Below are 23,838 nucleotides of genomic sequence, written 5' to 3' on the forward strand. Positions count from 1 at the left end.
CATTTGGATGGCGGAAGTTCATGTTCACACTCCTGCCCTCCGGTGGAGCTCACTGGGTGGCCTTGGGGAAAAATAATCCTCTCTCAGCCTAACCAACCTCATTGGGTTGCAGATGGACGGGCACAGAATAGATGTAACAAATATCAGTTCTCTATATATGACTAAGGGGACAGGGTGGGCTAAAGCCATTTGCACACATGGACTGTGGTGACTGTATTTGTGTAGGAGGGCTTGGCCAACTAAATGTGATCTCAGAAAGCCATGAAAGTCCATGTTTGTTTTATTAATGGTAATGATAGATGTGGAGATCCCCAATTCAAACTGAGATTTAATCTAATCATTATGGTTAACCATTTCAGCACACCACTTTCCCAATTACAACTGACAAATACTGCTATTTGCCACGCAAAGGAAAATTTATATATATTTGTCTAAGTTCCCTTGGTGGGCAATTTGTAATTTTCTCATGGTGAGTAGTTTATATAGGAACAACAGCACAGAAACAAAGGTGAATCCTGTCTTACAGAGCTGCAGTTCCAATCCAAATATAACAGTTCCTATTCATTGATCTTTTGCATCACACCTACTTTGGCCCAGAGGGTGCACTTGCTTGCAAGATAACAGATCCATCTCTAAGGCAGAATGGTTGGCAGGACTTACATTTGTCCCAGGTATGGGACCAGGCAGATCTGTAAAAAGGGAAGGAGGACAGTGTTCTTTTAAAGACCCCATGGCAGGCCCTACAATGCACGAAAGTCCTGCACAAAAGAGGAAGACATAGTACTGGCAGGTGCATAGCTTCATGTTTTACACTAAGTGGAATGGGAAGGGGACATGTCTATATAGTATGTTTGTCTCCTGGCTGAGTCACAGCAACTTCAGCCTCCCCAAGAGTTTCTCACACCTCCATAGGAAGGCTGACTCATAATTTGATATTCTTGGCTGTCAACAATTTCCCTGCCGATTATTTCAGAGAGCCAGCATGTGGTGGCATCCTTGCACAAACACTTTCAGTTAGGTGAGGCTGTCAGTCAATTAACATATGAACCATGTAAAAACAAGTTGATGAGTACCTTGGCATCTGCAACAACAGCATTGCACAGCCCAGGTGCTTGACCACTGAACCTAAGGGACCCTATTGCAAAGTATAAAAGACCATGTCACAGACCCAGGAGGCATGGCGACATAATTAACATATGAAACTCCCATCTTAAACTCCCATCTGCCAGACCACAGATCTGTCTATGCAATCTACTTTGAATGGCAAGAGGCTCTCTGTAGTTATTCTCATCATGTTCTACCTGAACCTTTTTGCTAGAGATTGAACCTGAGACCTTATGAATGCAAAGATTGTAATTTCCCACTGAGCGATGACTCCTTCCTGAAGCCTGAACCCCTTCATCATAGCCCAATGGAATATCATTTCAGCAGTTTGGCTGCTTGCATTTTTCCCAGTAACCCCAAACCAAAGAAGAGACCACAGTAGGAACACACAGACATTGGAACTAAGCTCCCAAATCTTTATTAGGAATCTAGTACAGTTTGACAGGAAGAGGCATGTGTACAGCATGGAAGATAATGGTACTAAATAAATACTGTCTAGAATGCAGTAGCATCACTGGCAAAAAACATTCACCTCTCCGGTCTAAAGATTTGCCTCTCCGCCATTATTCACATCCATAGGCTACTTCGTCAGGAAGTAAAGACTTCTATTCAAAACGTGGGTTCAAAACTCCAAACAATTCAATGAGTGTCATTTGCAGAAAGGGAATTTACCACTGAAGAAATCTGGAACACACACAGCAGAGTCTAAAAAATAAGATCTGCAGACAATGCTTGGCACTTACATACTGAAGCATCTTCAGGAGGCTGCAGGAAGGTATCTAAGATTAGCAGTGTCCATCTGTGACAAGGTCCAGAAGTCATTTCAGTTACTACAGTGGAATAGCAGCTAGGCCAGCCAACAAGTCAGTCAACACAATAAAAAGAGGAAAGCTGCTGTTGGAACAGTATGGGTGCTTGCACAGTGGGAAAGAAAGCTCATGATGACACTGTGGTAGTGAGTGTGAAGAAATCCTGGGATGTCTTGGACAGGATTTTTAACACATCAAATACAGAGCAAGCAGAATTACAGCAAACAGCCAGGTTCCCCCAACTTACATTTGCCCCATTTACATTTCTCACAGGATAATTACTTGAGTCAATCCCAGCTTCTAGCGACAATCACTGAGGATTCAACAGTCCTGCAAAAACAGGGTTTTCAGAATTCTTTCCCAGTGAAAGATTCTAAACATGAAAAAATTTTTTTCCCCAACCAATGTTTCTTTTGTTTCTCTGTCCCATGGCCAAAGCTTGCTTTGGAGCTAGTTAGATAAGAGGTTCTTTGAATTTAAGAGACTTGGTACTGAAAACACCATTAGAAACTTGTTATCTCTCACTGTTTCCTAAGCATGAATGGTTTAAAAAAATATAATAAGGGAGAAAATGATATCTGTGCGCTGGAGGGTCCAGAGGTGCTTCAAAGGGAAGAGCGGTGATGATTCATTCGGCCTTCTAAAGGCTGGAAGAACTGCCCAGATAGCACATATGGTAGCTTGGCTGAGTCAGAGGGAGAAGACAAAGGCTCAGTAGAGACTGACATCATCATGCCTGACCAACTACAGAGAAGGTTAGAATGTTGTCACTTCACCTTTATGTGCCTGAAAGGGGACAAATTCCTACCACCTTCTGTTATCAACTCTTTGGCTAGCAGCAGAACCTGATCCTATTGGGTCACATTCTTCAAAAAGTTGCAACGGTATATACCATCACGGCTATTCCTCACCCTGCATTCCAAACCACATTAGCGTATTTCTCAAGAGTATGTATTCCCCCCCCCCCCATGCACTGATTTTGCACAGAGTGACTATTTAATGCTTGGGTTGCATGGCTCTTACCCTCTCCTTTCTCAGTGTTTTTAGATCACATAGTAATAGACAAAATCTCCCCTGTGCAGAGAGCTTAACTATTTGGACAAGAGGAAATTACAGTGCAGATTTCTCTCAATTTATGAGTAAGACACTTAAGTGTAGAAGAATTAAGTGGGCTCACTTAAGCTTTTATGACATGCAGTCAATACTAGATATTTGATCCAAAGCTTAATTGCCAGGTCAATCTTTGTCAAATGAAATCCATCAATTGTTGTACAGTTCCATCTGTCTTTCTGCAATTACTGATATTGCAGTGAAATCGGTTATGAGACTACAGTGCTTTCAGTGTCTGTTAAGGATATCATTATAATTCTGATGGAAGCATGTGCTTTCAACTGCTGTATGACAGGTAGCTATCCAACAAGTGCCATTCTCCCCATTAATGCATCTCCATGGTGGCAAAATTTCATCCATTTCTGCTTATCATGCTGTTGTTGGATGGAATCAAGTTAGAGGGCAACCCCACTGTGTGTAGGTCTGAGTTCTTAATGAACTAGCACTGGTGCAAAGATACCTTGTTCTTCCAACTATAATTGCATAGTATTGTCTATTACTGTATTTCAAAGATGGTCAAATCCTTCACTAGAAGATTCACACATGAATGTACTTCCATTGTGTTGCATCACTTGATGATTTACAGCCCAATCCTACCCTGGGCCAGTGCCAGTCTTCCATGCGCTGCCGAGGAGACAGCTGTCACAAATGTGCCATAAGGCATGTCGCAGCAGCCAGAGGGACAGAGGTGCTGATGGGGGGTCCAGCGCAGGCAGGCATGGGCCTCTGCACCAGTCAGAGGACCATTAGGAGCAGTTGGTGCTAAGTTCCCTACCAAGTGGCAGTAAGACACTCTAGGGCAGAGGGAGGGTGGAGAAAAAATATTTCTTTACTCAGCATGTAGTCACAGATCATGACTCAGGTCTGTGGAACTCCTTGCCACAGACCAACTACACACTGAATAAAGAAATATTTTCTTTTGCCTGTCCTAACTCTCCCAACACTCAATTTTAGTGGATGTCCCCTGGATCTGGTGTTGTGCGAGAGGGTAAAGAGTATCTCTCTATTCACTTTGTCCATCCCCTGCATACAATTATTATGCTGTTGAATAGAATAGAAAGAATTGAAAGAATAGAAAAATTATGCAGGGGATGGACAGAGTGGATAGAGAGATGCTATTTACCCTCTCACAGCCCAATCCCATTCATGTCTACTCAGAAGTAAATCCCTTTATGGTCAATGAGTCTTACTTCCAGGAAAGTGTGGATAGGATTGGGCTCCAACACAACACCAGAACCAGGGGACAGCCACTAAAGTTGAGTGTTGGGAGAGTTAGGACAGACAAAAGACTTCCCCTACCCTACCTTTCAGAAATGAGATTAAAAGGGGGGTAGAAATCTAATTATTTTGAGAGACCTGCAGCCTATACCTTTGTTTATTCAATGAGAAGTAAACGCCACTCTTCAAGGGGCTTACACCCAAATGAAGTGAACATAAGGTTATAACCTCAGGTTGTAACTCTCAGCACACTTACTTCATAATAAACGCCACTGAACAAAGTGGGACTTACTTCTGAGTAAACACGCTTGGGATTATGCTGATAAATGATAATCTAGCCCCAGCCTGGAAAAGGTAGATAGAACTGAGCTCTGTGGCAGTTTCCATCTCATAGGACATGTCTTTATACAAAGTCAGGTGTAAGTTGGGTCATCTAGGGCTAGATCTAGGGAACCCTTGACATTCATCCCTTCATTAACATCTATTTGGATAGATGACCATGGTAGGGCTTATTTTGGCAGATGAGATGGGAGAGAGGAGGAAATGATGAAATAATTGCTCTGCCACCATTGCATAAAGACAAAAGGCATAGATGTGGTCTCAGTGATGCCAAATCTTCAACTAGGTCAGTATAGTCTATGCAGACTAGCAGTGACTCTCTGGTGTTTTAGGCAAGGTATTTCCCACCCTTGCCCAACAATCCCAAGGACCAAATTAATGATCTCCTGCAACAAAGTGTGTGCTCTGCCACTGGGCTATTTCCCTCAGTATCTGTTAACTGTAATTGAAAGACAAGAAAATGACACCAGAGCATGAAGTTTATATACATTTGATTATGCCTTGTTTGTATTTTATAGTTTAATCTCTGAGGAGCATGTTGGGTGTGGTATTAGGTAGGGCTGTCTTGTGCTGGTGTTAATTTTTGTTGTTGTAAGCTGTCTTGCTAAGAATAGAAAAGTGATGTATAAATGCTTTAAGTAAGCAAGCAAGCAAACACTTCTTACTCAAATGGGTTGGACTACAATTGATGACTTCTGAGATCCATCTCGACTTTATAGTTCTAAGATTCTGTAAATGAACTAGGACCTAAATGCTTGCTAGAGACACTCTTCCCTTTGCTCTCAAGTTGTATTGGAGCCAACTGCTCTTTTACTTCACAATAAGCCAAGTCTTTACTGAACTTTACTTGAACTGAAAGCATAAAGGATTCTTGCCTGCACTGCATGAAAACAACTAGTGCAGATGATTTCTGGGTTGTTCAATCATTGCTATGACATTCAAATACATTGTGCAGCTAACATTTTGGGCTTTCCACTTTCTCCACTCTTGTATGGCTCCTCTCAGAAAAAGGAGGCAAACTAAGAAGTGGAACAGCTGTACTGATAAACAGAATACTTTGACAATGTAGTGTTTATTTTGGTCAAGACTCACAACCCAAAGTCTGTCAGTACCCAAAATATAAAAGCCTCATTCCACCTTTGGGAAGGAGAAGGAGAAAAAAAGGATTAGACAAATATATAGAAGATAGACCCATGAATGAATGAATGAATGAATGAATGAATGAATGAATGAATGGTTACAGTCCACTCCTAACCAATGTTTCAGTGTGATGCAGCTGCAATGCAGACCCAAGGAACAAGCATTCCCTTACCTTGAGGAGGCCTCTGTGACCTCCCCCCCCCCCCCGTTACAGAATATAGTGCATGGCACATTGACATGGCTGCATCATGCTGGAAAGTGGTTAGGACTGGACTGTTAGTCATGACAAGTCAAATGGAGCTTCCACGATTAGAGACCATATGCCTCTGATTGCTTAGTGGAGGGTGAGGACCACCCACACCAGGGCATGGCTATTGCATCTGCCTTGTAACATTTCTATGGCATACTGTTGAAAACAGAATGCTGGATTGGATGGACCCTTGCTTTCATCTAAAAAGGCACTTTTTATGTTCTCATCATGTGCTGCCTGTGGATACCTGCAAAAGAACAATTGCAGGCACATATCAAGAAGGAATAACCAATAAATCTGGGTCTACCCAAGCCAATCAAGGAGCTTGGTTTTTCACACAGTAGTTCTACTGTAAGAAGGCAAGGAACACTCCCTGTGAACTGAGAAGAATCGCTCAATTTCCAGCAAGTAGAGCTCCCTTTTATCATCACCAATATTAGCAGAGGAAAGTATGAGCTGCATATTCCAATAAATGGATTTGATTTTCAACATTTGCCAACAGAGAAAATTAGGCAAAAGGGCACTATTTTGCAAGAAGATGTGATCCTCCTGCATCTCAGAGAGAGAGAGAGAGAGAGAGAGAGAGAGAGAGAGAGCTGTCAAAGATGAAGACCATCTTTGGCCCGGATAGAATATGGGAACTATTGTCACATGGGAAGTGCATATAGGAACTATAGCAGTAAGCCAAAGTCTTGGTTTCTCTGAAAAAACCTACATATACTTACATTATATGCATTTTATAAAAACAAAACCCAACACATAAATGTGTAGAAGTATTTAAATAATATCCCACACATGTAGCTGCAGTTGGAATCACATGTCTAATGTAATTGTTTCAAAAAGCCCAAAATGACTAGTAAAAGAAAAGGCAGACTAGAGATTTGATTATTAGCATATTGTTTTACCAGGTTTTTGCTGAATACATTCATGTATAAACACCAAATTTGTGCTCATTTCCTTAAATTCACTTGGAATGTATCTGGATTTTCTCCACTTAATGTTGGAACAACTTTGAGGCAAAAGATATGCACTTTTCCTTTGATGTACAAATGTATTCACTAAGCTGGTTAGAATTTCTTGCTTGTTATATGGAATTACAAAGTGTTCCTGGGTCAGCTCCTTAGGGAGCACTCTGGATTCAAACCTCAATCATTTCACACATTTGTAACCACATCCCAGCAGTGGTTGAGGAGATCAGTATTTGCATAGGAAAGGGTAGCTGTTCCCAACAATTGGATCCAATCCCACTAAATTAGCAAGGAGCAAACTATCATGCTGGTTCAGTGATTTGCACAAAGTTTTGAATTTGCAGGTTCTGGTCAGTATACCCAACAAATATCCCTCGTGATTGCAGCCTTTCCTGGTAATCTCGTTGAGACTGGATGAATTTAAAGATTAAGGCAGAACTGTCACTTACGGGTGAGCAAAGAGCCACCTTTCCCATACCTGCATTAGCTGAGTGCTCAGTATATAAGGCTCTCAGCTCTACTGCAGGTTTCATGTAGATTCTGGCAACTAGTTTTCTCAGTCCAGGAAAAGCTTTGCAAGTTCGTAATATTAAAGACACAGAAGCCTTGCCAGAAAAATAGTCGCAACACAAGCTAGAGATCCCAATAAAAATGACAGGGTCAATCATACCGCTAATTCTTATGCACTGTCTAACAGTCCAATCCCACCTGTTCTGGTCATCATCATTGCGCCACTTCTACTGGTGCTGACTGCGTTATAGAAGTCAGCACCTGTCTGCAAACACAGCCTTGATCATTTACATTTTTTAATACATAAATCATAAATGCATTTACTTGAAAGCCAGCTGTGCCGGTTTAAGTTGGATTCTGTTCTTGAACAGCACAAGCCTATGCATGTCTACTCAGAAGTAATTCACATTGTGCTCTGTTGGGCTTACACCCAGGAAAGTGTTTTAGAATTGCAGCCTGCAGCAGTTATGAACTATAAGGTTTTTAATCCCCTCTTTTTATGTTAACTGTATCCCACTGACCCTCTCCATTTAATTCCCTGAACGTTTATCTTGGACTTGAGTATGTCCGACCTAAAAATCACTCAATCTCTTTGGAAAGGCTTTTTCAGGAACATTTTGCAAAAGGGAACATTTTGCATTGCCAATGTACAGATATAACAGAACTACCTCACACTTTACTTGCCTAGGTATGGAAGGGGGAAACCACCCATTGATTTCTCAGTAGTGCGGGGTCTTCTACTTAGCTCCCCAGCATCTCTCTCCCTTATTCTGGCTTTTGTTCTCAAAGCAGCAGGACCATTAGTCATGCTTTATATACCACTGCATAATGCCAAGTCTAAAAATTGCATTGCATAGCTGCATGTCAGTTCTAATAAGCACTGCCTGAAACAATATTATCCTTGCTGATTAGGAGGAATACATGGTCCACTGAGAATTTTCCATGTCAAAAAGCAACAGGCTTGTCCTTGGTTGTAGCATGAATCTGATTCAGGCCCAAGCTGCTTAAAGTCACCTGCTAAGCAAATAACAATTTGGCTACAGAAAACCTGATTATTGCTCCCCAGCCTAACTCTGTGCTCACACCTTTCAGGCCAGAGCCAAAGTTCTCTAAACAATCAAAACATTCCATACACTACTTTCATTTCTGGTTTCCCCACAATCTAGCCGTATGAATATGGACAAATTATTTCTGAAGCATACAATTGGAATGGTGAAGGAGAAGGCTCATTGGGGTAATTTGATTTGACTTCCTGCCTTCCAAAGGCCACAGCTGTCTAATCAGTAACAAATAAATTGTTTGTGGCTGAGCTAAACTCTAAGGGTTTGTGCAACACTATATTTCATCCTAGATTGCTGCATTAACAGGTAATTGTTACTTACCTATTGAAAGCTAGAGACCCGACTCTGAACATGAGCCAAAAACAATTCCCTAGAATTCCAAGCATTTTCTAGCATGGAGTAGCTATTGCCCAGATGCACATACCTTCTGACCCACCAAGCCAAATGCTCCAGTTATGTATGGTAGCTTATAAGCAGTTTGATAAATCTCCTGGTTTTTCACTTCTGCATGAGACAACAAAATGCTCAGCACAGAATGTTCTATGTCAGGGGTTCCCAAACTCCTCTGAGGGAGTTGGGGACCCTGTAAGTGGCTGCAGGGGTGGGGTGGGAGGGTGTGTGTCCTGACAGCACCACAGTAATCATGGTGCGTGGAAACCTAGGGGCATGTTAATGTATCAGAGGGGTTATGAAGCCTCCCCGAGGGTCCTAGAGGCTCACAGCCCCCTCTGCAGCCTCCAGAACTCTCTGGGAGACCTGATAACCCCCCAGGTATGTTAACATGCCCCTGGGTTCCCATGGCACCATGATCCAGTGGCATCACTAGGGTTCGCATCACTCGGTGTGGGAGGCCAGCGCATCACCCCCCTGCAGTGGGCGGGGCAACACTCTAAGTGGTGGGCATGGTGATCTACCATCGCCCCACCCCCACTGTTTTTTTTGGCTGTACCTTTTGATAGAATAAAGATATTTCAATGTAGTTTGTTTCATCGCATTCTGCATGAAATTACACATTGATTGGTATACAACATGATGGTATTATTCCTCCAAACTCTGATTTTAGAGATTTTGTTCACTAGTGGTGTCACCTCCCCACAGGGTGTCAACTTACTAACACCTTATTGGAGCAGTTTTCAAACTTTTAGCACTGGAACCCACTTCTTAGAATGACAATCTGTCCAGGACCCATCATAAAGCAAATTAAAATAAATAATTATAAATAAAGTAAAGTAAAATCAATAAATAAGGGAAAGCCAGCCCTGTTCCACCAAGTGAATTTTCTCTGTAGCACGCCTGCAATAACACCCCCCAAAAAGAATCAGTAAGATTTTCACCCCTACCCAGTACCCAGTTCAATTTAAGTTATTATATTTCAAGCATATCACTATCAGGACCCACCTGGCTTTGCAAGTCTGAGAGCCCAATCCTATGCCTGTCTACTCAAAAGTAAGTCCCATTATAGTCAGTGGGGCTTACTCCCAGGAAAGTGTGGACAGGACTGCAGCCTAAAACAGAAAAAAATTTCACCTTACCCTGTTTCATTTTTTTAATTGGGGGGGGGCTGCCTTATGGAGCATTTGTTGAGCTCCAGTTGCATCAAATCAGGACCATTCTGGTGGCCTCACATTTCCCTCACCTGCCCAGGAGCCAAGGCACGTTTGCTTACTCACAAGTAAATGTGACCATGTGGCTTAGTTTTGCTTTCCTTAGGCTCAAAACATTTGCCAGCTTGGAGGGAGGGACCTCCTTCTCCGGTGTTTTTGGGGGGCTACATTCATTGGATCAGGACCATTCTGGTGTTCTTGGATTCCTCTCAGCCTGCCCTTTCAGATGGACTAAGGCATGTTCACCTACTTGCGAGTAAAGGCGCGATACCCCTTGGTTTCTCTATCCATAGGGCTCCATGCATTTTTTGTTTTCCGGTTTTTTGTCAATAACTTTTGATAGAAAGGAGATATTTCACTCCTGTTTTTTGCTTTGCATTCTGCTCGAAATTCCACATCCAACTGTATATAACATGATGGTATTACCCCTAACCACCACGATTTTAGCGCATCACCCTCCCAGTGCGCGTCAACCCCTCTTGCGTGTCACCCAGTGCAGCCTGCACCCCCTAGTGATGCCACTGCCATGATCGCAGTGGCATCATTTGGAGAATGGCCCACTTTTGGTTCCCACGGTGGGTCGTAACCCACCACTTTGGAAAATGCTGCTCTAAATATCAGAGATTGCTCCGAGGAGTTGCAGACCACAAAAAAAGAAACAAGGGTTGATCAAGCACTTAACAGGATACAATATGTGACTGGGGGACTATGTCTGACTTGGGGGCTTAGAAGTTATGCACAACTACTCTAGCGTATTGCACAGGCAACTGGCAGCTCCCTTTGTTGCTCCTTCACTGCAACAGAATAAGGAATGGAAGCTCTTCAGACAGGGGCCTGACTTTTCTCTTTAGCCTACTTTACAACCTGCTGTGGTCTGAGGGCATATGACAGTGTCCTCAGCTGAGCTAAGAAAGTCAGCCTCTGGGGAGAAAGAAGAGTAGATGCAAGAGAGCTAGTGAGGTAGAGTTCTTCATAGCCTTCTCCTCCTGCTGTACTTTTTAAGATATACTGTGCCCCTCTTCCTTTCCCAAGAAACCTAACTGCCTCTGGGTAGAAGGAAAATAAAAACATGTAGAAAAATACTACAACCCTCTCTGATCTCATGGGGGAAAGTGGGCATCCATATACCAATAAGCAAGAAAAGTTTACAGCCTGCACTGGTCCCAGGGGAGATCAACATAGCAAGAGGTCCCTGGCACAAGCCTCATGTGCATTGTACAAGCATATGTAGGATAAATAGCTAGAAACTTTGGAGATGAGAGCTTTACATATTACCAGTCGCTTAAAATAAGAAATGACAGCAAATATGCTAAGATCTCCTCTTCTATGCAACAGTAAAGGCTACCAGAGATTTATCCTGCCTTACATCTGGCCACCTCAAATATTCAATCCCTCAAATGATATGTTGCTTCCAACTTGCAAGACTGGCATTATCTGGGTTTTCCCCCACATTGGAACACGGTGCAGCTGAGTCTATTGCAAGTTACGATACTCACAGACACAGCAGCAAAGAAAACCATATACCAGTTTTCTTTCATCATTACTATCAGGAGCGGAAGCTTATTTTCTTTCTCATGGCTGAATAAAGCATACAGTATTAAGCATATTTGTTGCATGACTCTGGGAAATAAGTGTTGAGGATGGCAGGATTAATAGGTAAATGAATGCATTTCATTATACAAATTGCCCAAATGCAAACTGCATCCCTGTGGAACAAGTGCATGACAAATGTGCTGGGTGGAAATAGCCAGCTATTCACTGATGTAGTGGAGTGTTCATAGGGATTATAAATTGATGAATCAACCAGTATTTTCTTTCAGTTTCCTCAAGTTTTAGAACAGGGAGCTGAACCAACATGCCTGAGAAGGATTTTCACTTCATGTTACAAGAAATATGATCAGGTAGAAGCCAAGGCTCCTCAGTTCTTGTTGTTCTGTTGTTATTCAATATCTGCTATTTATTATAATATTGTTAGTGTGCTAATAGCTTTCATCTGTAATCCTAAAAAAGGCTAAATAGCATTTTAATAGCTTAATAGCAATGACCCTGTCAATCCTGAATGGTATTTAGGATTCACAGGGTTCTTGCCTGGAGGATGCAGCTAGACATCTTAAGGTTGCAGTCCTGTACACTTTCTTGAATATAAACTCAATTGAATACAATGGAATGACTTACTACTGAGTAAACATGCACAGAATTTGGCTGCATGTGCTTGAAGGTATTGCTTTTTAATTGATGGTTAAGAAAACCCAGGCAAATTGCATTTTGATGGAAGGAGGGTCACACCAGAATCAGTACATCATCACCACCATTTTTCTTGCTTTCTTTTTGGTTTAGGGCAGGGGTTTTCAAACTAGGGTATCGCAACGCCCCAGCCTGAGGACCCTGGCCTCTGCCCCCTTAAGGGGCAGGGCCAGTGAGGAGACAGCAACGCGAACCCCAGGATCGTGTTGCTCAGGGGGCTGCAGGGGCTTGGCTGTACTTATCAGAACCTCCTGCAGCCTCCTGGTGGTGTGGGGAGCTCTGCGCGACTGTCTGCAGGGCTCCCCAAAGCTTCAAAAGTGAAATTGCGCCCCACTTCCGCAAAACCGGAAGTTGAGCATGATCGCCCCACTTCTGAAGCTTCAGAGAGCCCTGCAGACGGTCACGCAGGGCTCCCCGCACCTCCAGGAGGCTCGGGTAAGTACAGCCAAGCCCCTGCTGCTCCCTGAGTGACGTGATCCTGGGGGTCGTGTCACTGCCTTCCCCCCGCCCCCCCCCTACCGCCCTCCCCACCCCTGCAAGGACTTAGAGTGGTTCAAACTCTCAAAACCACTGGTTTAGGGTTTACTTAACAGGAGGAGGAAACAGGTGACAGAGAAAAGAGGAATAAGGCATAGTAAGCGGATGAATTGGAGGTTAAAAGTGGGTTCCAGGTCTGAAAAGGTTGAAGGTTATTGCTGTAAGACAACATGAGAAAATGCAGTTCCCAGCCCACACCTCCCTGAACTGCTTGCTCAGCCTTTCCTCCCTGTTCTAGGGCAGAACTAAAATTCTCTTGGTGACAACAGACAGGAGGCCAATTACGGGACCAAGGGAGGAAATGGGTATGGAACAGAAGGATCTACCATGATGGAGTCCAACCACTTCACAACTGAAGTTCTTATCAGTGGTGTAACTAGGGGGTGGGTGGGGAGTGCAGACCACACCAGGTGACACCATCAGGGGGTGAAAACAAAACGTAGGAGCTCAACATGGGGGGCAGATCAGTGATTCCTACTCAGAGTGAGAGATGTATCTATAAATCCCCTCTGTGTGGGATGCCCACCCCTTCTGCTGAAGATCTCTCCAAGGTAGCAGCTGCTGGGCTTTGGGCTGTCCTGCTTTTCTCCCATTCTTCACTTTGCAGTGTGTTTTCCTCCAATCTGCTTCCCCCAACTCCCTTTTTCTCTGCTTGGAACATGGCTCTGCACACCTGGCAGAACACCCAAGGGGGAGCTGGTTTCAGTTCAAGACTGCTGCCATTGCCCACGTCACTCTTCCCAGCAGTTGAGAACTACTACCTAGCTCTCCTGACCAGCAGTGCAGGTGGAGGTGGGCTTGGGGGTTTGTGGTTGTTTTTTTTTTTTTTTTTTTTTTAAAACACATTTCCAAGCTGAAGTGCTCAAGTGCCTTGTATGCACCACAGACTTTTTTAAAGGGCATTTTGCACAGTTGCTTTTGGAGATTGATAGCAAATACAAGCTACAAGGGGATGGGGCCAGGGGGCAAGGCTGAAATAGACTGTGTGGAAATGGGTGGAGGTTCCTGAGGGCGATACCATACCACACGGGGTGACACCAACCCTAGTGAAGCCACTGTTTATTACCCTTCAACAAAAAAAGTTTACAAACCAGCCTACACTGCAAAACAAGTTCTACACTACAAATGGGAAGCAATAACGGACAGCTCAGTTTTGTGCCTTAGGCTGTTCCAGCAACCAGCTTCCCATCTGTGGGTTCAGCACTTGTAGGCCAAACTGTTAATGAGGGAAGCAAAGGCAGGCAGCTGTCCTTTTTGGGTGGGCTCTTTGCAGAATGTATTACTGATACCATGTCAGCCACTGTTATCTTTACATCTGTATACACCTTGAAACTATGCTTGCTGTTGTGCCATTTGCACAGTTCGACCTCATGCTGAATGTAGGCCAGGGGTGTCCAAAGTTTTTGGCAGGAGGGCCACATCATCTGTGTCGACACTATGTCGGGGGGCAGGGGAAAAATAATTAATTTACATTTAAAATTTGAAAAATTTACATAAATTAATATACTAGAAGTGGAACTTATGAATGAATGAAGGTCTTGCAATAGCTCAAGGCCTATAAAAGGCCTTGAACAAAGCAAGGCTGGCCTTTCCTTTGCTGCTGCTGCATCACAGGCATGAAACAGCAAGTAGTGGAGGGTGCCCTCATCCCACAGCTCAAGTTGGCCGTCACGCTGAGAGCAGTTGCATCAGGCCAGCGTGGGCTCCAGCAAGTCTCCAGAGGGCCAGAGGCTCATTGGAGACTGGGGTCTCCCTGAGGGCCACATTGGGAGTCCTCGAGGGCCGCAAGTGGCCCCAGGGCCAGGGTTTGGGCACCCCTGATTTAGGCCATCAGCACACATTCAACCTGCATCCTCCTCAAAATCCTGATTGCACAAGGCAGGCACTTGCAAGTATCGGTGCTATTGCTATCATTCAATTAAACTATACTGGGCTGGAACATTTAGAGCACAATCCTAAGCATGCACTTGGCTGGTGTAAGTCCCTTGTGCCGGCCTCAGAGGGTTGCAAATGTGCTGTAAAGCATGTTTGTGCCTCCTTAGGAGAAAGCTGCGCTGGAGCACAGAGATACATCAGCCCACGGAGGCCAGTTCCAGCCTCCATGGTGGCAAAGAAAGGTAGGTCCATGCTGGCTGGGCTCAGCTGATATGGGAGTCTGGGGGGGTGGGGGGGTGGGAAGGTGGTGTTTCAGGGCAGGGGGACGGCGGGTGACAGGCAGGCCTGTGGGCAGGCGAGCAGTGACCAGGAAGTGGGGCCAGGATCTGGTAGTTATGCCAGATCCTAGCCCCATTCCTGGGCAGTGCGGAGTGGCTCCAGGCTGCTCCATTCCGCTTGGATCTGTGCCATCTCATTAGGTGGCGCAGATCCAAGTAGACCCATTGGGGCCACTGCGGTTCTCCCTGGAGTAAGAGGAATTTTTTCACCTTGCCTTGGGCTGAGCCTCAGCCAGCCCGAAACTTGTGCTGGATGCAGCACAGGCCTGTCAGCCTGTCTGTTCCAGCACAAGTTAGGATTGTGCTGCCTGGTACTCTCTCAGCTGTCTGTATTAAGAAGGAGCAAGTGCAACTCACACACAGATGCAGTCAGTTAGAACATGGCAGCACATTATCCTGAATGACTCCTGAAACAATTATGAGAAAAGCACACACAAGTGGCAGATAGCTGTGAAAAGTTTTGCTCTGTTCACTGCCATGAGCATTGCATGGCTGGATAGGCAGTTTTCTCAGCAGCACACAGAGGTGCTAGTTGAGGTTGCTCTGTTGAAAACGGGTTTGTTTGTTATTAAGCAGCTATATAAATGTATTAGATAGAGATCTGTGTCACCAAGATGGCAGTTGATATTATTCCTTGACATCAGACTTAAGCGATTCAATGATCTCCATGTGCAGGCACTCACTGCACCAACACATACCTTTACAAAGTTCTGTAAGAATGTATTTATAAGGAACAGTGTGCACAACAATGCAAACTGCCAGAGTCAATTGAACTCCAGTGCCTTCTTGCCTAATCTCATCTGATCTTGGAAGCTAAGCAGGGTCAGGCCTGGTTAGTACTTGGATGGGAGACCGCTTGGGAATACTGGGTGCTGTAGGCTTATACCATAGTCTTTTGAGACTGAAGGTTGCCAACCATTTCTGTTGTTGGGCATGAGGTAATGGAAGGCACTGCATCTGATAAAATTGTCATTTTACATTACTGTTAGAGGCACTGGACAGGAAACCTACTTATCACGGACAGAATCCAGGACATAAAAACAGCCCCACTGGATCAGGCCATAGGCCCATCTAGTCCAGCTTCCTGTATCTCACAGCAGCCCACCAAATGCCCCAGGGAGCACACCAGATAACAAGAGACCTGCATCCTGGTGCCCTCCCTTGCATCTGGCATTCTTACATAAACCATTTCTAAAATCAGGAGGTTGCACATACAGTATGCACATACAGGAGGTTGCTTGTAATCTGTAATGGATTTTTCCTCCAGAAATTTGTCCAATCCCCTTTTAAAGACATCTAGGCCAGATGCTGTCACCACATCCTGCAGCAAGGGGTTCCACAGACCAACCACACACTGAGTAAAGAAATAGTTTCTTTTGTCTGTTCTAACTCTCCCAACACTCAATTTTAGTGGATGTCCCCTGGTTCTGGTGTTATGTAAGAGTGTAATGAGCATCTCTCTATCCACTCCATCCTTCCCATGCATAAGTTTGTATGTCTCAATCATGTCCCCCCTTAGGTGCCTCTTTTCTAGGCTGAAGAGGCCCAAACGCCATAAACTTTCCTTATAAGGAAGGTGCCCCAGACCAGAAATCATCTTAGGGCACAATCTTAACCCCTTATGTCAGTGCTTTCCAGCACTGACATAAGGGCAATGTAGCTCTGAGGTAAGGAAACAAACATTCCCTTACTTTGGGGAGGCCTCCATGAGTAACACCCAACTGCAAGATGCAGCACATGTCCCATTGGCACCGCTATGCCAGTGCTGGAAAGCACTGACATAAGGGTTAGGATTGCGCCCACAGTCGCTCTCTTTTGCACCTTTTCCATTTCCACTATGTCCTTTTTGAGATGTGGCGACCAGAACTGGACACAATACTCCAGGTGTGGCCTTACCATCGATTTGTACAACGGTATTATAATATCAGCTGTTTTGTTCTCAATACCTTTTCTCATGATCCCAAGAATAGAATTGGCCTTCTTCACTGCTGCCACACATTGGGTCAACACTTTCATTGAGCTGTCCGCCACCACCCCAAGATCTCTCTCCTGATCTGTCACAGATAGCTCAGAACCCATTAGCCTACATGTGAAGTTTTGATTTTTTGCCCCAATGTGCATTACTTTATACTTACTTACATTGAAATGCATCTGCCATTTTGCTGCCCACTCTGCCAATTTGGAGAGATCATTCTGGAGCTCCTCACAATCGCTTCTGGTCTTCACCGCTCAGAAAAGTTTGGTGTCATCTGCAAACTTAGCCACCTCACTGCTCAACCATGTCTCCAGGTTATTTATGAAGAGGTTGAAGAGTACCAGTCCCAGGACAGATCCTTGGGGCACACAGCTTTTCATCTCTCTCCATTGTGAAAATTGCCCATTTACACCCATGCTCTGTTTCCTGGTCTTCAACCAGTTTTCAATCCATGAGAGGACCTGCCCTCTAATTCCCTGACTGTGTAGCTTTTTCAGTAGACTTTGGTGAGGGACCATATCGAACGCCTTCTGAATGTCCAGATATATAATGTCCACGGGTTCTCCCACATCCACATGCCAGGACCTTCCCTATGCTTTCAAAAGAGAATCTCTTGCATAATTAAATCGATTATATTTAAGGCAGGAATTTGTGCATTTATATTGAACACTGAATTATGCAAACATGATGCACATTTACCATACAGTTGTCTGCATATGACTCACATGCTATATTCAATTTGCTCATCTGCATCTGAAATATGGACACAAAAGCCCATATTCAGTACCTTTCCAAATGACAGGGGGAAAACTCAGATCGTTTTAACCCATTTCTGCCCAGCCCACAGGTGCACAGATTTGATCCCTGTTGCGTATATGCAACGTTGGGCAGAAATGGTTTAAGAACTACAGGGGTCCCCATATCCGCAGTTCCCATATCCATGGATTCACTTATCCATGGATCAGGTCTGCTCCCCAAGTGTGCGCAGCCCCCTGGAAGGCTTACCTGGGCCTCCCAATGCCTTACGAGGCATTCTGGTTTCTCTGTGAAACAGGAAGTCACTTTTTTTGCCTTCAGAGCTCAGTCTGAGCTTGGCAGATGCCAGGGACAGACGTCCTCAGCCTCTGCTGAGCTCAGAAGCCACTCCAGAGGCGAGAGGAGAACAGCTCCCCTCGCCTCTGGAGGGGGTGCTTGTGGGTGGGTGCATGCACTGGGGGGGGGGGTGGAACTGATCCACGGATAAGTGAATCCACGGATATGGGATCTGCAGAGGGGGCTCCCCTCACCTGCAAAGGAAGGGCGCCCCCGCCGGACTGCAGGGACAGGTGTTAGCCCATATCCACAGTTTCAGCTATTCGTGGGGTGGGTGAGTGGGTGGGGGGGTTCCGGAACAGAACTACCATGCAGTTAAGGGGCACGCCTGTATATATATAAAAAAAGCAGCACAATATTCTATCTTAAAGTTTAAAGAATCTGCCCCAAGTACCCTTTGAGTCCCATCTCATCTGTGAGTCCCAGATGTCACTAGTCATCTTACTATCCTATTAAAACACAGAAGGTCCTCTCTGAGTTTTCTTGGTGTCCTTGTTGATCACTGCAGTGCTTGACCACCTGCAGTTTGAAAAAGGTACCAGCACTTTCCCCTTGGGACAGTTCCACTTGCTTTTGCTCAAATGCTATCTATGAGGCCTGAACACTGTATGCTGGCCCCTGTCAACTGCACGGGCCAGCAAGGACCAGCACTGTCAGGATCAGCAAGTACTGAAACTACACTGTGATTCTTTGCATTCAGACCTCCCCTGAAGTGCCTCCATTCTTTACATACCATATTCCTGCAAGGATAGAGATTTTTTTAAAAGCAGACATCACATCCTGCTTGCTTGACTAGCATATTAATGATATGTGTACTAATTAAACAAGAGATCAAGACCCACCTAACCCAAATATTGGTGCATTGTCTTTGCCCTTCAATAATGTCACCTCAAACCAGCTATCAGGTTGAATGAACAGAATGATAGTAAGACTCACATTCCAGACACTCTTTCTTTCTCAGGGCACCTCATGAGGCCAAAAGTTTTACCTGAAATTAAGTTATCTATTTCTCTTAATATCCAAAGAAGTACTTTTTGAATTTGAGAGCATGAAAAACTTATTAAAAATAGCTATATGCATGAAAGCTGCCTACTGGCTCCTGCCTATAGGACAGGAAGGAACCAGTGGGGAGCTTTAGTGCAAGGAAGTCTACTTGCTGGATACCAGGAACAGAAGAAAGGACTTTGAATAAAGAGCTGCAGCCCCACAGAGGTTGAAGAAGGTAAGATAGTCTCAATAGGTTAAGTGGAATGGGATCAGGCAACAATCCTATCCACACTACCTGAAAATAAGTCCCATCACTTATAATGGGACTTACTTCTCAGTAGACATGGACAGAATTGGGCTCTTATCCTGATTCTGTACGCAAAGTAATAGAAAGGTTTTTAATACTGTTAATGTTGTAACTGGCTAGATGGTGAAAGAAAGAAAGAAAGAAAGAAAGAAAGAAAGAAAGAAAGAAAGAAAGAAAGAAAGAAAGAAAGAAAGAAAGAAAGAAAGAAAGAAAGAAAGAAAGAAAGAAGTTGGAGACAATACCACTGCCAAAATATACATCTGCACTAGTTGTTTTTCACAGGGTTTTGAGCCTAAATGTGATGCTAATTGCTTATACAATTGTCTCATTCCATATGCTGTTCCAACTCATTCCTATTCTAGTTTTTTTCTGTGTAAAAGCTCATATATTATTAAACAAGTACAAACCTTCATATAATGTTTCCAATATCTCTTAAATGGAAATCCTATACACAGTTACCTGAGAATAATTCCCACTGAACTGAGACTTCACTCTGAATAGATATGCATAGGACTGTACTGTTAATGTCTCATCTTATTTCCCATCTATATTACCGATGTGATTTTTTTCTTTGCTTCAGATTAGAACAGTGGTATTCAAACTGGGGTGTTGCGACGGCCCAGCCTGTGGGTCCTGGCCTCTGCCCCCTTAAGGGGCGGGAGCAGCCAGGAGACAGGGGTAGGCAGTAGCGCGATCTGCAGGATTGCGCCACTCAGGGGGGCTGCAGGGGCTTGGGTGCTCTTACCCACACCTCCTGCAGCCTCCCGGGGGTGTGGGGAGCCTTGCGCAACCTTCGGCAGGGCTCCCCAGGTCAGGAAAAGTGAAAGCGTAGCAACTGCGCCCCGCTCTGCAAAACTGAAGCGGAGCACGATCGCTCCGCTTTCCCTTCTGACGAGGCTGCAGGGACTGGGGTGCACCCTCCAATCCCTGCAGCAGCCATCCCTGCGTGTGGGGAGCCCTGCACGAGCGCCTGCAGGACTCCCCAGGTCAGGGAAAGGGAGAGTGGGGCGATCGCGCTTTGCTTCCGCTTTAGCGGAGGCAGAGCAGATTGCTCCACTCTCCCTTTCCCTGACCTGGGGCGCCCTGCAGGCGCTCACACAGGGCTCCCCGCACACAGGGACAGCTACTGCAGGGACTGGTGAATGCATTCTAGTCCCTGCAGCCCCCTTCCCCCTGCTGCCTCACCCCTGCCCCCGCAAAGACTTAACGCAGGTTTCAAACTTCCGGAGAGTTTGAAAACCGCAGGATTAGAAGAATGTTGGATAAGTACATTTCCACCCATTCACCTGTACACCCAGCCTCAGCAACAAATCATTTTGTTTATTTTTGGTGGATTTTCTGTAGATGCAGCCACATCTCGTTTTGCATTTCACAGAGATGGAGGTCGCTGTCTCCTCTTCTTTTTGTACTTTGGCATGAATGTGTATAAGAGGGCTCAGGACTGATCTGTGTACTGGAGTGAATTGTCCAGTCTAAGAAGAGGAACCACACAGAGATAGGGATTGCCCAGAGCAACACCAAGGAACAACCAGGGACAATCCAAAATACATGAACATGATATACATGAAAATGAAAAAGAAACATGAACAACTACCAGTTGAAGGGCTCAAGTGCAGAGACGCCCAAAGGAAAAATGAATGGAGTCAACTAAAATGACAACACTTGAGGTTTCATGAAGACTGGATGAAAGAAAGGGGCAAAAGAGAGCCCATAATTCCTGTTCCATGAAACATATCTGACAAATCTTTTTCAAGGACAAAAAGTCTCCAGTCACTTTGCTTCTAGTCACAAGGTGCTATTTGCAATGGCTTTGGCCATGGGCAATCTTTGCTGATGATTTATTTGTACGTAAGAGGAGGATACTGCTCCTGGTGGCAGAATGTAGGGGCTCCATGGGCATCACAGACTAAGGACAGCAGGATGCAATTCAAAGGCTGCCTATATATCTTGAAATCCCTCAGTGTAGTGAGAGATACAGTAGCAGTGGTTTCTCCCATTCATTTCCTCTCTGATTCTGTCATCTGCCCCCTCGGCCACCCAATGCGTAGCACACCTAGACTCCTGTTCGCCACAGCAGACAGGAAAGGGGGGCAACTAGCAGTGCCAGAGAGGAAATGAGCACTGAAAGTCCTAGCTGCCTTGTCTCCTGCAACTGCCCCGCATATAAATGGCCTCCAGGTTCCAGCCTGGCAATGCTACCACAGACCTAAAAAGAGCAGGGCGGGCAACAGCCTTAAAAAGCAGCATGCCTTGCCCTTTTCAATGTTGTTGATGACTGGGAAGTGGTCCAGCTGGGAAATCTGCCTCACAAATATACAGTGTTTCCTTCATCGGCAACCTCCCCTCCATCCACTGACACGTGTCTCTGGATCTCAGGCATACCTTTCCGGATGCTACCGTCAGCAGCGCAAGAGAAATCTCCGGCACTCAGCAGAAAGCAGGTGGCTGCTTTCTTGTTTTTGTCCCTGGTGCTTGAGCGCCTCATGGGCTGCTTCTCCTCCTCGTGTGACGATGAAAGAGGCTGCTGCTCCTCGTCGGACAGCACCACATTGGCTTCGCCATTCTGCTTGGTATCTTTGGAAGGAGAAAGAACATGAGAAAACATCATCATTTGAAACCATAGACCAACTCCACCCCTGCCTCAGCAACAAAGGACTAACTAGGAAACACAGAGCATGAAAAGCAGTGGCAGGTTCAAGAGACAGATCCTGAGGCCAGGAGGAGAGACTGCTATACAAGCAAGGCTCTCACCCCTCAGCTATTTTCTCAACCATCTGCTATTCTTTCCAATTGAGACACTCTGTGGGGTGTGGCAGAGGCACTGCATTTAAATAAAAATTTCAGTTTGCTACATTAGGCACATATTTATAATTTTACTGTTATGAAGGGCAAAGTGAGGTATGATGGTGGGAGGCCTATGCATCGCTTTCCTGAGGTAATTTTTTTAAAAAGTGTATATGCTGGCACAGAGTGTGAGGGGAGGATTTAGGTCCCATGGAGGAAAATGTATAGGTACTTCTATAACTCCTGCAAGTCTTCTCTGTTGGGCAATACTATATAGCTAGGGAAGATTTTTCCTGGAAAAACAGCAAAGGGCAAAACCCTTCTCTTCACAGGACTCTGGCCTTAACCTAACTTCCTTTCCCACACAGCAGTCAAAAAAAAATAGAAACCACACAAGAGATCTAACAATTGATCTCCTGGCATCACATTTACCTTGGCCCTTAGATTACATTCTGCAGAGTAAACAAGCATAATTATGGTAATTTCCTCATATTTTTATCTTTGGGTTGCTTTTCCAACTGCCTCAGGGCTCTCAAAGGGTATAGTACACATTTTCTCTGGGAGCTGTTCAGTGGCCTCCCCTGAGATTTAATTGGTTGTCTCCTATAAAGATCAGAATACAGACAATTTATTTTGTCCTCACAAGCACTCAAGAGGCAACCATTTAAATCCCAGGGGCAGGACACCAAACAGTTCCCTGAAGGAACATACCACATGGTGGGCCAAAGGGCCTGGAGACAACCAGGGACAAATGCCTGCAGTATGGAGGAAGAATAAAGCTCTGTTGACTCTGCTGAATCTAAAACAGTTTACAATATCTGAGAGTCTGGTCACAACAATAGGACATTTCCAAAGTACACTGGGATCACAATTTCATCTTCTAAATTGGGGTTTTCCCCTCAACCTTGTCACCACTGTACCAAGCTGAACCTATCAAATACTGCACATGATCTTTAAGTCCAAGGTTCTGGCATGATTGCTGTTTGGTACCCCTATCTGGATTTCAGCCATTTCCACTCTAGTAGAATGTGTTCAATCCAGATTCCTCTATAAGATCTTTGCGGTACCTCACTGTGTCCCTTACGCAGCATTGTGGCTCGAAGCTGGTCTGCATAAAATTGAAACACTGGCCTGGCTGAGATTCTTGAGATTTTGGCTAAGTGTCGGTTTTGAGGCAAATCAGAACATCATGCTCTCCAATATTCTTGCTGATGTTTCTTTTTCCCCTGGTCTAACCTTATTTCACAAAAGACTCCAGCTCCTAGGTTTATCAACTGATCTGATAGGAGGATTACCCATGTCTGCCGCTTACAATCTCATTCGAACCCGACTATTAGATATAGAGAAACAGGATTTGCAAGCTGCAGCCCGTAAATCTTGTTCGCCTCTATATATTGGTCTTCCATGGCCCTCTGATTTGATTCAAGCTATCTATCATTCATGTGTTCACCTCAGATTCATAGAGCCTTTACACTGGGTAGGTTTAATATCTTACCTACAAATGTACTAAGAGCAAGATTAAATAGACCATTGGAAAGTCCCCAGTCATGTTCTTGCAACCTGACCTCAAAAGAGTCCTTGACCCA

General features: G+C 44.7%; 1 protein-coding gene across 1 annotated transcript in view; it reads right to left on the minus strand.

Moving 5' to 3' along the window:
* Positions 1-2,518: 2,518 nt before the first annotated feature.
* KCNC4 (potassium voltage-gated channel subfamily C member 4) overlaps positions 2,519-23,838 on the minus strand; it is a 40,683-nt gene continuing 19,363 nt past the window's right edge. The window contains exons 3-4 of the mRNA XM_066625110.1: positions 21,851-22,042; positions 2,519-2,598 (exon numbers count right to left, since the gene is read on the minus strand). Coding sequence (XP_066481207.1) covers positions 2,519-2,598; positions 21,851-22,042 — 272 coding nt within the window. The remainder of the gene's footprint in view (positions 2,599-21,850; positions 22,043-23,838) is intronic.

Source organism: Tiliqua scincoides, chromosome 4, assembly GCF_035046505.1.
Source record: "Tiliqua scincoides isolate rTilSci1 chromosome 4, rTilSci1.hap2, whole genome shotgun sequence".
Classification (NCBI taxonomy): domain Eukaryota; kingdom Metazoa; phylum Chordata; class Lepidosauria; order Squamata; family Scincidae; genus Tiliqua; species Tiliqua scincoides.